At 43.6% G+C, this 14,952-nt stretch overlaps 1 protein-coding gene across 1 annotated transcript; it reads right to left on the bottom strand.

Moving 5' to 3' along the window:
* Window positions 1–5,246: 5,246 nt before the first annotated feature.
* Window positions 5,247–11,337, bottom strand: LOC137227553 (allergen Fel d 4-like). Its single transcript, XM_067743638.1, has 6 exons — window positions 11,216–11,337; window positions 8,955–9,101; window positions 8,114–8,187; window positions 7,311–7,421; window positions 6,462–6,507; window positions 5,247–5,585 (listed from the first exon to the last, which is right to left on the bottom strand). Exons 1-6 carry the CDS (start codon window positions 11,221–11,223, stop codon window positions 5,528–5,530), a joined length of 444 nt encoding a protein of 147 aa, XP_067599739.1. The 5' UTR covers window positions 11,224–11,337; the 3' UTR covers window positions 5,247–5,527.
* Window positions 11,338–14,952: the final 3,615 nt, after the last annotated feature.

The raw sequence follows: 14,952 nt of genomic DNA, 5'->3' as shown, positions 1-14,952 counted from the left end.
ACTCCATTTGTTTTCAGGCCCTAAGAATGTGTTCATGGGCAGTGAGGTGGTAGTAGGGTGATAAGGAACTAATAAAAACACAATTTAGGATTTCAATATCATGATGGAAAAATCCCCTATGGCTGCGGCCCCCCACCTTTTTGGTAACAGGGACTGGTTTCGTGGAAGGCAATTTTTCCACGGACAGGGCAGGGGGGATGGTTCAGGCGGTAATGGGAGCGATGGGGAGCGGCAGATGAAGCTTCGCTCATTCGCCTGCCGCTCACCTCCTGCTGTGCAGCCTGGCTCCTAACAGGCCGAGGACTGGTACCGGTCTACGGCCTGGCCAGGGGGTTGAGGACCCCTGCCCTATGGGACTTGGCTGTGAGCTTCGCCCTCTATCCCTGAGCAAAGTGGACCAGGAAGCCGTAGAGCTCCCAATGATGGCTGATTCCAAGATGGGCTGGGACCTGGCACCCTTTGCTGCAGTGCTTGCACCTGGACAAACGTCTCCTCCCACAACAGAATACAAGGAAACGATAAGGGGCTGAAAATAGCTGCACACATGCACAGTCAGGGTAATTATGAACAATAAGATACAAAAAAGCCATTTCTGAGGTGCTAAGAGCAAAAGCAGGGTACTGCACGCGATCCCTGCACACAGCACCACCACAGGGATGGGCGGACCACCTAAGCCGCCTCTCCTGCTCAACCTGCAGACCCGCCCCCGTTGTTATCCTATTTAAGGAACAAGCTCGTGCCCTCTCCGGGAGAAAACAGGGCCACCTGTTTCTTGTTTTCACTCCCTCATGCTGCAGCAAGCACGAGACCCAGTAAAGCCATGCTTGAATTCCTCGCCTGGCTTCTTACCAATTTCTATTGATTAAAGAGTCCGAGGACCCAAATCAGTAACAATTCCACCGTAATTTTCATTTGATCCCTGATTTCTGTAGATATTCTAGAAAAATAAAAAAGTTTTGAAAACTCAATGTCTTTCTCTCTGTCTTTTGGGTAAAATGATAACTGATTTGGGTTGACATTAGCAAGATGGTGGAATAGGAGATGCCAGCCCTCATAACCCCACAGACACACCTATTTTAACAACCAGTCATGGACATGAATACCTTTATGAGTGTCCAGAAGTACAACAGAGAGGTTCTAGCACCCAGATAGAGCAAAATAATTGAAGAAAGTAAGAACAGTTTCACTTTACCTGCATCTCCCCTCTCCCAAGGCGGCATAGCACTGGCATCTCTGGGAGCTTGTTAGGTGGAATTTCAGGCTCCTCCCCAGACCAGCTAAATCAGAGCCTGTTGTTCAACAAGTTCCCCAGGTGATTCGTATGCACATTATAGGAAGCGCTGTGTTATCTTACATATAATAGAAATCCATAAAGAATGTATTGCATTGTTCTGTGTGTTATTTTAAAGTTATATATGGGACTTCCCTGGTGGCACAGTGGTTAAGAATCCGCCTGCCAGTGCAGGGTACACCAGTTTGAGCCCTGGTCCGGGAAGATCCCACATGCTGCGGAGCAACTAAGCCCGTGGGGCACAACTACTGAGCCTGCGCTCTAGAGCCCGCGAGCCACAACTACTGAGCCCACGTGCCGCAACTACTGAAGCCCGAGTGCCTAGATCCCGTGCTCCACAACAAGAGAAGCCACCGCAATGAGAAGCCCACGTACCGCAACAAAGAGTAGCCCCTGCTCTGCGCAACTAGAGAAAGCCAGCGTGCAGCAACAAAGAGCCAATGCAACCAAAAATAAAATAAGTAAATTAATTTTTTAAAATAAGTTATATAAATGGTGTCATACTGCACATATCATTCAACAACTGGCTTTTTTCATCTTACAATTTGTTTTTTAGATCTAACAATGTTAATATAGATTTAGTACATTTCCTTTTAACTTGCTGAAGAAAATTCACATTTATGTTACTGATAATGAAATCTATTATTAAGTTTTGAAATTAATTCTATCTTCACCAACCCATACTAAATTATGGTAGGGTCTCTCTCTCTCTCTTTTTTTTTTTTTTTTTGCGGTACGCGGGCCTCTCACTGCTGTGGCCTCTCCCGTTGCGGAGCACAGGCTCCGGACGCGCAGGCTCAGCGGCCATGGCTCACGGGCCCAGCCGCTCCACGGCATGTGGGATCTTCCCGGACCGAGGCACGAACCCGTGTCCCCTGCATCGGCAGGTGGACTCTCAACCACTGCACCACCAGGGAAGCCCGGGTCTCTTTCTTTTAATAGTAGTCTAGCTAGATAAACAAATTAAATGTCTGAAACAGAGATTTTTTTATCCTTCCCCACTAAACTGGCTCCTCTAGGTAACTGGAGTAAATGGCAATTCCATCCTTCCAATTGCTCAGGCCAAAAGCCTTGGGGGCATCCTACGTGCTGCTTAAGTGCACAGCATTAAACCAGGCCTTGCATTTGTGATTTAGCTTGGTGCTTCCCAGAATTCCGGGCGGCACATGCATGAAGTGGGCCTGGGTTCAAGTTCTAAAAATGTTAATACTCTTCAGCCAAAGACCACCAGGAACATACACGTAATTGAAAAATTGGGTTTATTACTGCAGCTAGGAAGAACGCTCGCCATGGGGAACCATGGGTGTCTCAGTAGGAGCATGTTAGGAAGGACCTACTGCGGGTTTGGGGGAGGATCTAAGGAAGCTCTAGATTGGGTGCTGTCAGAAAGCAGGGGCAAGTCTATGAATGCATATCTCAGTAAATCTTATCTATAGGAAGAGAAGCCCAGCATGAGGATAAAGCTGTAATTAGTAGAAAAGTAGTAGTGACTCATTTTAGCCAAGAGGGGGGCGTGTTTCTGGATTGCACAATGATTTTGTTTAATGATCTCTGAGTGACCTTGTCTGTGTTGATGCTTCAGGAGATTGTTTACGTCCAACAGAATAACTTGGCCTAGCTGTGAGCATCAGGCCAGCTGGTGATAACCTTGAAGCCTCATGATGCGAGTCAGGCCGATTCCAGGAGAGCAGGGACTGCTCTTTTCTTTCTCAAATGAAAGAAAGAGGTGATGGTGCCTCCTTTGCAGTCAGCTTCTCTCTGTGACTCCAGGTGAGGGAGAGGAACCGTCCTAAATTCATTCAGGCTCAGCCCCTGCTTCTCAGAGGTCCACATCTTCAGTCTGCAGCCCCACATGATTGGCCCCAACCCTGCATGGGTGATCCAGATCTGTCCCCAGACCCCAAACCCGGAGGACGATGCTGCTCTGGCCTGTTTACCCACATCATTCCTGTCTGTTTTTTTTCTTTTTGTTCCTCCTGAAAAGAACTGCTCTCTTTCTGATCCACAGAGATCTTCACTCCTTGCTTTTGAGTGTCCTTAACATTTCATGCCTCATTTGCATTAAAATGTTTGGGGTTGAGGTGTAGGTTTCAGTGTGAGCTCATCTGCCAACTTGATCTGGGAACCCCTGAGGGTATTTTTGTGCCTCCCGATTGGCTGTAGTTTCCTGACACGTGGCACTCTCCAGCCATTTCCCATCATCAACGTGGCTCTCTTGTGCATTGATTACTATTGTTGTTAATGCTCTAAGCATTCTCAAGGATATGCTAGGCCATGCCCTTCTGGGTATCAGCTGCTCTGTCCCTTAAATGCAAACTTTTAAAAAATGGGTGATCCTAGCATGACTGGTTGACTTTCTACATAGCCTTTTGTCATATTTCAGCAAACCAGACTGAGCACTTAAGTCAGGAGCAATAAGTCTGAACTTAACTTACTCTTCTGACCTGTAGGCAGAGTAAGATGTGGGGAGAGTCAGATGCCTAGAAAGCCTTCTCTTGTTAACATAAGCCTTATGTCCATAATGAATGAGTCATTCTTTCTGCATGACAACCCCTACCCACATCTTGCTCTGCCCCAACAACCATGTGTAACTCTTACACTGTTTTTATTATCAGCTGATGTTGGGAAAGGATTATAACTGGAAGAGGATCTTTAATTTCCCTTTCTCCAAAGCCTGTAAGCTCCCCAAAGAAGAAGTTAATAACACTTAGCCTCCTTGATGCCTCCTGAATGTACCACATATAGATTGCTGCAGATAAGTATCGCTCACATTTCATGGAATCTCATTTAACACGTTCACAGTAGATAAAAGCAGTGGTTGAAGGAAGTTTTCCAAGAGTATGAAAAAACACTGACCAAGAGAAAGATAAATACCATATGATATCACTTATATGTGCAATCCAAAATATGACACAGGGACTTCCCTGGTGGTCCAGGGGTAAGACTCCACGCTCCCAATGCAGGGGGCCGGGGTTCGATCCCTGATCGGGGAAGTAGATCCCACATGCATACCGCAACTAATAAGTCCACATGCCACAACTAAAGACCTGCATGCTGCAACGAAGATCCCGCGTGCCTCAATGAAGACCTGGAGCAGATAAGATAAATATTAAATAAATAAATAAATATGACACAAATGAACCTATCTATGAAACAGAAACAGAATCACAGACATAGAGAACAGACCTGTGGTTGCCAAGGGGGATGGGGGCTGGGGGAGGGATGGAATGGGAGTTTGGGATTAGCAGATGTAAGCTGTTATATATAGAATGGATAAACAACAAGGTCCTGCTGTATGGCACGGGGAACTATATTCTATATCCTGTAATAAACCATAATGGAAAAGAATATGAAAAAGAATGTATATATGTAAAACTGAATCACTTTGCTGTACAGCAGAAATCAAAACTGTAAATCAACTATACTTCAATAAAATTTTAAAAATGAAGATTTTCAGAAACTAACAGCATCTTATCATGGTAATTTTCAACTTAGATACCATAGATGTGCTTCTACAAAATAAAACCATTTGCCGTACCAAAAAAAAAGAAAAGAAAAGAAAAGAAAGAAAGAAAAGAAGGGACACTGACCATCTCATAGGATGGATGGGTTAGAGAAGCTGGGGTATAAGGGCATATTCTGAAACATATCGAGCTGGTATCAGCCCCAGCAGCATCTATCTCTCAGTACCCCCACTGAAAAAGAGAATTCTAGGATGGAGCAATTTATAGCACAAGTCTTATAGTTTGTCTTACCAGGTCACTAAGAAATGGGCAAATCAAAAGGCAGGTAGCACTCATGGGGACAGAGAATTACTGCAGACAAGGGAGAATCCTGAAACTCAGGGAAGATTCTGAGAAGCTAGAGGAAGATTATGGACACAGGGCCAAGGAAGTCCCCTCATTTGCTTCCTGTCAACGCCACATCTCTTTAACATACACAAAGACAAATCACATGACTGGAAGGTGAATCATTTATTGACCAGGTAGAGGAAGGTCTTATTCATGGTACTGTTGTGCTGAATATGGCAAAGAGAGTTAGAAATTTGCAGGAAACTTTGCTTTGTGGTGAGCTGATGAGTCTTCCTAGATAATTAGGGGAGATCCTGAATATGCAGAGCTGATGCCTTCACGTGCGATAGTGATGGAAATCGGGTCACAGAACTTGTCGCAAGATGATGTGGGGACCATGGAAGAGAAGATCCTGGAGCCCAAGTGAGGTGGCACTCACCCAGTGCTAAGTAAGCTGACGAGAACAAGAACAACGAGACTCATTAGGTGCTTCTTGGATTGAACTGAGGACAAAGAGAATTTCTATTACAAAAAAAAATGTTGAAGAAATAGTTATCAACCTGCATTCTAACCCATGTTATTTGCCAGAATAGGGGTAGGGAGGGTGTTAAGTAACTGACTTTTTTTTTTTTCTATTGCTGATCCCATCTTAACCTTCCCCCACTTGAGTCTATGAAAAGAAAAGAAGCAATGAAGGATCTTAGCAATGCCATCCTCAGCATTGGAAGTTTTAAAGAATTTTTGACAAATTGAGGAATCATGGCGAAAGCCATAGCAATCTTTCACTAAGTGCTTCCTTCATGGAAGCCATCGTTGCTAATGAAGCCCCACAATAAATCTGAGGCAGGAGACAGATGAGGAAACTCAAGAGTCCATTTTCCAGGTTGGAAGACAACTGGAAGGTCAGACAACTCTATTCCCAGATTAGAAGTTAAGGATGTGCAGGAAGAAAGGAAGAGATTGAAGGAAGAAAATTTTTCTATAAATTGGAGGGTGAGATGGTCCTCTGGGCTTGGAAGATGGACCACAAACACAGAGATGTATTTGAGTTTCACACTCACACCCTTTTCCCATTTAAAACTTTAAGTCATGATTTTTAGCACATTATCAATTACTGAGCCCTTTTCTCCAGCATTATATCCACACAGTAACTCTATAAGGTAGACATCATTGTTTCCCTTTTAACTGCTACATCATTTGCTCAAAAAGCTCATAGCAGGAGTGGATCCTGAATGCAGGTCCTCCAACTCCAAATTTCAAGCTCTCCCAAAAAGCTTCCTTACCAAATTATTTTTATTGTAATCTTTGGACATAAAACCCTAATGCTTTGGGGAGGCACTGATCCCTGAGCCAGCCCCTCTCCAGCAGAGCTCACCAACCTGGAGGCCTGGGCCACTCCACTCCCTCGGGCCTGGAGACAGTGATCTACAGAGGCAGAGAAGAGCACATTCAAATACCAACCCTGGTTTATTTCCCAGAATGAAACCAGATGATTCTCCAGGTTAGGGCAAAGGGGACTGACTGGGGTATTAACTTCTCTTGGATTTTTCCCTTCAGGAACATTCCCATTCAGTAAAATGGGAATTTAGGCAGAGAAAGCCAGAGAGATCTCAACTTAACGACTTTGGTAATATGGAAACATGTGGAAATATGTTTTCCTTAACAATCCCATATTTTTGGTAAATTTTCACAAACTTTTTCATGATTTTGGGCTCCCGTCTGGTTCTTGGGCGTGGGAAGAGTGACAGTAACTGCTTTGTCTTGTTTATTGGTCACTGAGTCTCATCAGAGGGGCGGGGCTCCAGCCAGACGGGAAAATGAATGGTACTGACTGGGTGCTTAGGCAGAAGTCTTGGGGATGAAAAAATAACCTATCTTGAATTTTTTTTTTAAATGTAATCTCTCTTTATTTTTTACGTCTTCATTGGAGTATAATTGCTTTACAATGGTGTGTTAGTTTCTGCTTTATAACAAACTGAATCAGTTATACATATGTTCCCATAACCTGTCTTGAATTTGACATCTTTAGGATATCTTTCTGGCATGATGAGAGATTCATCATGTTCTCAACACTGAGCCTGAGAAATTTTACCAAAGGTGAGCATCTATCTTCAGAGGAGGAGAGATGTCATCCCAGGATAAGATTGGGAAGACCACTCTGTCTCCAGGCTTCCTTCCTTCCCCAGTCTCCCCACCCCACGATGAGTGTCAGCATGAAAATACTGTACCGTAGAGCTCCAGCAGTTGGAATGATTCATTGTTGTTGACATTCATGAGATAAAAAATAATATATTCAGTATAGTTTGTTTGAAGTATGCGAAATTTATTGTCTTCATCATCTGTGGAGGAAACAGAACACAGCTCAGAACTCCTCTGGTCCATGGGAAGGAAGTGAAACGCTTTCACTTCCTATTCTCTCCCACAAAACAAATTCAAGTGCATATCCTGGAAGAAATAGAGAGTGATATCTACTGCCTTCCATTTGCATCTCTCTGGGATTCATGAGGCAACTTCTAAGGAACGCTGGTGGACTGACCACTAGGGGTAGAAAAATTCAGCCACAGCAGCAGCTTTCCCTCTATCATGCTCCCTGAAACTCACCTACCCTCCCTCAGCCATCTCTGCCAACTGTGTGTCTCTGTCTTCTCTATAAGCCCCATTGCATTATATACCCAGGGCTGTGTCCCGAATAATGTGCTGTGGCAACGGCCCTCAGACATCATCAGAAAGTGGGCAAGGAATGAGAAGCTGTCCTGCCAAGTTACTTTTTTTTTTTTTCTGCCAATTTTCTTTTGTGGCAGGAGGTACCTGTGACCAAACTGCCTTCTATACCTGATGGTACTGTGTGCCAGGCACTGGCTTTTACACACACATTTCTCCCAAATTCAGGATATCGGCTATTAGATGGCCCCACTGTATTACCTAAACAAGCATATCAGGAACTGACCAAGGTCCTGAAGATACTGGGGTTTAGCAAATTCCTTGCAGTTGGAAGTAGAATTTAGACAGACCTTTCTTTTTGCATACTTACAGGTAACACTATGTACACCATCCTCTCCTGCTTTGTCAGAAAGCAAAGACATTTCAGGACATGCTCCACTTACCCTGTAAAACAGAATGAGCCGATGCCCAAGAGATACTGATGGCAGTGGCTCCTTCACACTCTACCTGTAACTTGAGTTTACGATCCCACTGATTAACTGTTGAACATTTTTGGGTATAGTTTCCAAAGAACTTTTATTTACATTATTCACTTTATTTGCTGCTTTGAGAATGAGTCAACTACTTCTATCACTATTACTCTACCACTGCTTCCCACTATTACTATTACGATAGCTACTTGTCCAGAGAATTAGCTGGGTTCTTACCATGTGCCAGCCTCTTAGATATGTGCCTTACGAACATAACCGCACTTGGTCCTCACAAAAAACCATGAGAGACAATTATTATCATCTTCTTTTACTCTAGGGAAAATTGGGGAAGAAACAGATGAATTTTCTTGGTCACACATATAGATTCAAGAACGAGATAGGCTGTTGATTCTGAATCCTGTGCTCTTAACCTATGCTGTCATGCCACACTACTTATGATTCTGATACCCCTCTACCCCTTACCTCCTCTACTCCCGTTTAAATTCATGCCTGTCACCAATTCTTATCTCTGAATCTAGAAAAGCCACAGGTTCACCAAACCCCAAATCAGTGCCGGATGATGGACCCTGATTTTAGGTGCAGGCCCAGAATGTATGTATACGTGTGTGTGTGTGTGTGTGTGTGTGTGTGTGTGTGTATGTGTGTGTTTGTGTGTGTTTAGAGGTCCAAGACCATATTCAGGCTTCTGTTTTTTCTTTCCCAAGCAAAAAACCCACTTACTTTGTATGAAATTTAAAGAACAAAGAAAATTTTTCCAAGGCATGGACGTGCTCCACAAAAACTCTCATGCTACCATTTTCTTCTATTTTTCTTCTATCTTTTCTTGGCGTCTGAGGCCAAGAGAATGGAATCTCACTCCCCTGAAATCTGCAATAAATCAATAAAATGATTGGGTGAGAAAAGAGGAAAGAGATACAACATGAACACTTGTCTCCTTGAACTCTGGCCTGTGGGCCAGGACTCATCACAGTGACGTGAAGATGAAATTAGAGCTCAGGTCAATTGGCACCACACACCTAGGACTCTTTCAACTGTCCCTCCAGTGAGAATGGAGGTCCCCAAGTGCTGTCATCTTTTAACATGGCACAACTGCCCTTAGTCTAAGGTCTGAAATCACCCCTTTTGCCTAATATGTCAAGGAACTGCTGCCCTCCAGGAGGGTCACCTTGTTTCAGAACCCTCCAAACCACCCCCCAAAATCCAAAGTCACTATTCTCCACTGCCCCTACCTTTGAAATATCGAAGTTGCTTCTCACAACACCAGGGTTTCCTTCCTTGTGGGCACAGCCTACAGTCAGCCCCGGACACAGCAACAGCAGCTTCATCTCGGCAGGGGACAGCTCTGTCTTCTCTGTAGTCACTGGGAGTGAGTCTTTCCCTGACGGCGGTTCCTCTCCCCAGGGCCTCTGTTTTTATATCTGTTCTGGGTCCAGTTTTTTGCCCACAAGGCACCACCTTTCCTCCAGGAAGTGGGAGAACCCATATCTGAACCCAAGACTATCTGATCCCAGAGCCCCTATAATTATTGACTCCATGACACAGGTTGAGGCTTGATGTCTTTGGCATGAAGGACAGATGGAAGAGGAGTAAGTACTGCTTTAGACCCTCAGGTGTGTCTGGCTGGTAGTTATTACTGAAGAAGCTGCATGTAGATTTCCCTAAAATGTGACGCTAGGGATGTAGCTGTGAGTCTGATCAAGGGAAGGGCAAGTAGCAACTCTCTCTTTGTCCAAAAATATTTGATGAATGAATGGATAATTTGAGGAGTATTGCTTTTCTAATAAGGAATTAGGAGATGCTTCCATACCAAAAAAGCAAAAACTATGCCCTCCCATGTGTGGCCGCAAGTTAAGTAGCTGGTCACCAACCACATTAAGACTTCCTTGCCCCAAACCAAAATACTGCACAGAGCATTTTATAAGTGACCCACGGGAAGGGTGACAGTCTGCCAGGAGGCTGAGAAACAACTGGCCTAAGTCATGACTCAGCATGGGTCAAGGGCTTATGGAGTCCATATATGACCAGATAACAATCCATTTATAACAGGTAACTTGATTGAAACTAACAGCTGACTGGAAACGGACTTAGTGACCTTGTCTTTAGTCCCACTCTTAATTAATTGAACAAATCACTCACTGAGAAAGCCACTAGGAACAGTCAAGCCATCTTATATAATAGCAAGACACAGTCAGTGCCAAGAAGAATACCAAGAAATAGAGCTTATTTGATTCATGCACCACAGTGGAAGTACTTCTTGGTCCCTGGCACCCGGGGTGCTTATATTCTGCTGGTATTGGCTCAAATCCAGTTCTAAAATATCAATTCTCTTCACTGATGAAAGGTTGCTTGGAGCTAACAGCATCCCATCTGTGTCATCTGGGTCCTTCGGAAAACAGATCCTGAGACAGATTTAGGAGTATAAAAGGCTTACTGGGAGTAACACTTGTGAAAGGAAAAAGGAGGAAATGGGATTAGGGAAGGGGAGTTGCCAGACCATGACATAGATCTGACAGTCTCTGTCAGCCCAGCAGGGATCTCTGAGCGTGTGAGAAGAGTCCTGTGTTAGGCAGAAATGGATGGGACCTTGTACCACAGTCTTGCACAGTCATTGGATGGGGCGACCCCAAGAAGACCACTACCTCAGCTCAGGAGTTGAGGCCGATCTGAACCAGTTAACAGTGGTGGCTGTGAGCCAATCACACTCCTCAAGGCTGCACAATGGGCCCTTTCGTGAAGAGGGAATCTGAGCAATACATGTCTATGTCTGGCACACCATCCTAATGTCCAGAAAGAGGCAGTCCTGTCAAAAGGGATCCAGAGTTCTCTTCCCACATGGGGTAGGGGTAGAAGCAGAAACCCTTTCCTTCTTTTCTAGTTTGAAATTTCTACCACAACGTGAGGGTTCCCTGTAGGTAAGAAACCCAAGGATAACAGTGATTGTCACCTCCAGACTCACTCATCAAAATTGAGTAAGTACTTACATACACATGGGCCCAGGTTACCCAGAGGTCCATCTGGGACTCTCCTGGTAGCACATCAGTTGCTGGTCAGTAGTAGGACCAGTTTATTCCAATGGTACTGACACCACCGGGCTTGGGGAGGCTGGAAGAGAGTTTGGACAGTGGGAAGAATAATCATAAGTCTTGGATTCTGTGCCCTTTGGGAAAGGGTTAAGGAGCCCCAAAGATAAAAATCATTCATGTAACCATTTTGCCATAGGCTGGACCTAATTTGAAAAATAAGAAAATCTGCTTCATATCATCAATGTAAGTGTCTCATGGAATTATTTATGTAAAGAGCTTGGCATATGGACAGCTACATGTAAAAGAATGAAATTAGAACATTCTCTAACACCATACACAAAACTAAACTCAAAATGGATTAAAGACCTAAATGTAAGACCAGACACTGTAAAACTCTTAGAGGAAGACATGGGCAAAGTACTCTCTGACATAAACCGCAGCAAGATCCTTTCTGACCCACCTCCTAGAGTAATGAAAATAAAAACAAAAATAAACAAATGGGACCAAATTAAACTTAAAAGCTTTTGCACAGCAAAGGAAACCATAACCAAAACGAAAAGACAACTTACAGAATGGGAGAAAATATTTGCAAACTATGCGACCAACAAGGGATTAATCTCCAAAATATACAAACAGCTCATGCAGCTCAATATCAAAAAAAAACCAAACAACCCAATCAAAAAATGGGCAGAAGATCTAAGTAGACATTTCTCCAAAGAAGACATACAGATGGCCCAAAAGCACATGAAAAGATGTTCAACATCACTAATTATTAGAGAAATGCAAAGCAAAACAGCAATAAGGTATCACCTCACACCGGTCAGAATGGTCATCATCAAAAAGTCTACAAATAAATGGTGGAGGAAATGGAACCCTCCTGCACTGTTGGTGGGAATGTAAATTGGTACAATCACTATGGAGAACAGTGTGAAGGTTCCTTAAAAAACTACATATAGAACTACCATATGACCCAGCAATCCCACTCCTGGGCATATATCTGAAGAAAACCATAATTCAAAAAGATACACGCACCCCAATGTTCACTGCAGCACTATTTACAATAGCCAGGACATGGAAGCAACCTAAATGTCCATCGACAGATAAATGGATAAAGAAGATGTGGTATATTTATACAATGGAATATTACTCAGCCATAAAAAAGAATGAAATAATGCCATTTGCAGCATCATGGATGGACCTAGAGATTATCATACTGTGAAGTAGGTCAGACGGAGAAAGACAAATACCATATGATATCACTTATATATGGAATCTAAAAAAATGATACAAATGAACTTATTTACAAAACAGAAGCAGACTCACAGACATTGAAAACAAACTTATGGTTACCAGAGGGGAAAGGTGGGGCAAGGGAGGGATAAATGAGGAGGTTGGGATTAACATAGACACACTACTATATATAAAATAGATAATCAACAAGGACCTACTCTATAGCACAGGGAACTCTACTTAATATTCTGTAATAACCTATATGGGAAAAGAATCTGAAAAAGAATAGATACATGTGTATGTATAACTGAATCACTTTGCTGTACACCTGAAACTAACACAAAATTGTAAATCAACTCTACTCCAATATAAAATAAAAATTTTTTCAAAAGAGTTTAGCATAGTGTCTGGCACATAGTAAGTGGTCAGCTAACGGAAGCTAATCATATTCTTTACTTTTGATCACGTTAGTTATTCAACAAGCAGTCATTGTTGTCTTACTATGTCCAAGCTCTGAGAGTACACTGTTGACAAAAATAGCTCAAATTCCTGCCCTGACTGAGCTTCTACAGTGGTCCATTTTCTTTTTAATCTTCACATTCTGGATCCTATAAGGTCAGGAGCATGACCTGAGGAAAAAGACCAAACTAGGTGCCTCTCCTTTAATTGTAGCGTCTACAAAAACCCCTGACTTCTTTCTTCTTTTCCTCATGCTGCAACCCCTTCTGGAAAGCCCTCCCTTCTCTGCCTGTTCAAATTTTACCCTTCCTCCAAGGCCCCGCTCAAGAATTCCTTTGACTCCCCAGGGCTCACTCTTCTCATCCTTTGTATGAGCACCTAGAGTTTCACGCTTACTTTATAGCAGTCCGTCACTTATTGGCTTGTGCTACTGTCAAAACATAATTCTCAAAGAGTTAAAGAACATAACTCTCATACAACTATATAGCGAGCCTGTGTCAAAGATTTAATGTTAAATCTTTTTTTTTTTTTTTTTTGGCGGTACACGGGCCTCTCACTGCCGCGGCCTCTCCCGTTGCGGAGCACAGGCTCCGGACGCGCAGGCCCAGCAGCCATGGCTCACGAGCCCAGCCGCTCCGCGGCATGTGGGATCTTTCCCAGACCGGGGCACGAACCCGTGTCCGCCGCATCGGCAGGCGGACTCCCAACCACTACGCCACCAGGGAAGTCCATGTTAAATCATTTTTGAAGGACCCAAAAGAATGACAGCTGATTCAAAGGAGGATATGAGAAGCTGATGTATGTATAAGTCAGTGAAAGAAAAAACTGCTGGGATAAAATTGCTAAGTTAGACACACGTGGTTAATGTCCTACAGGGCAATGAATCCACAACCTTTGTGGTTATTGTCTCCACTGGACAGAAAGCATTTACATATTTACCAGACAAAAATAATTTGCACCTTCTCAGTTTTTTATCAATTAATCTCTAACTTCACAGAGCCTGGCCCCTAAACAACAGTAAACAGTAAGTTAAACACAGTCACATTTGGCAAGAGTGTGGTGTGCTCCAAGGACAAAGAACAAGATAAACTCAAAGGGCCAACGTCACCGGAACAGAGGCTTACCAGACCCTTATCACTCTGTCACACAGCAGCCGCTCAACATCTCTGAGCTTTCCCAAGCAGCACGCCTTGCCCCTTTCCCATCCCATATACAGAAAGGTATTCATCCCACTGGAAACATGCAGACCCTACCCAAGCAGCAGGCAACTCAGAAGTCCCTTTGTTCCCTGGCTATAAAAACAGACGAGCCGTGCTCATGGTCGACTTTCCCTGGCTACTGGGAAGTCGGCCCGCTGTCCTTGCAGCGAAAACTCTGTCTTCCTTACATTCTGCCTTGTATCTGGAAATTCTTTTCCAACCCGCGCTGGGACCACAACAAAGAGAGCCAGGTAGGACGGCTTATTAGGTAGCGCTCTTGTATGACTCTGAAAGGAGACATGGTTATCTTTTACCTTTTCTCCATTTGGGGATAACTTTTTAAAACACTGGTTTCTGTGTTTACACACACACTGGAAAGGTAATTGTCAAAAGACAGTCTCTGGAGTCAGAAAAGCCTGAGTTCAAATTCTGCTTCCACACTTAATCTCTGTGCGACTCAAGTTTCCTCAGCGTTGTTGCAAAGATAATGTGAAAAGGTTTAGAAAGGGCTAGAATGCAATAGGTCCCCAATAAATAGTAGTTCTTTCACTCTCTTCCCCTCCTCTTTGAGAACACAGGTCACATTTTGTATTTACTGTGCTCCCTCCGCCTGTAAGTCTCCCTGTGTAATAGACTTTCAATAAATCTTCTCTGGCTGTTTGCTAAGTGTCTTGTCTGTGACTTAGGCAAGTTCCTTCCCTCCTCTGGGCCTCAATTGATACAATGAGAAGATTCAGTGGTTCTTAACTACGGCCAACACTAGTCCAGGGAGAGATTTTGGAAATGGGGGTGGTGGATGTGGCATTT

Source organism: Pseudorca crassidens, chromosome 7, assembly GCF_039906515.1.
Source record: "Pseudorca crassidens isolate mPseCra1 chromosome 7, mPseCra1.hap1, whole genome shotgun sequence".
Lineage (NCBI taxonomy): Eukaryota > Metazoa > Chordata > Mammalia > Artiodactyla > Delphinidae > Pseudorca > Pseudorca crassidens.
The sequence above is the reverse complement of the archived record's forward strand: the minus strand, read 5'-3'. Positions and strand labels throughout refer to the sequence as shown.

Bases quoted from the DNA above. Each gene is read 5' to 3' on its own strand.
- LOC137227553 (XM_067743638.1), bottom strand. The intron at 7,422-8,113 runs GTAAGTATGCAA...TTTCCTCCACAG, and splicing joins TGGTGTACATAGTGTTACCT to ATGATGAAGACAATAAATTT. The intron at 6,508-7,310 runs GTACAGTATTTT...CTGCCTCTGTAG, and splicing joins CCAACTGCTGGAGCTCTACG to ATCACTGTCTCCAGGCCCGA.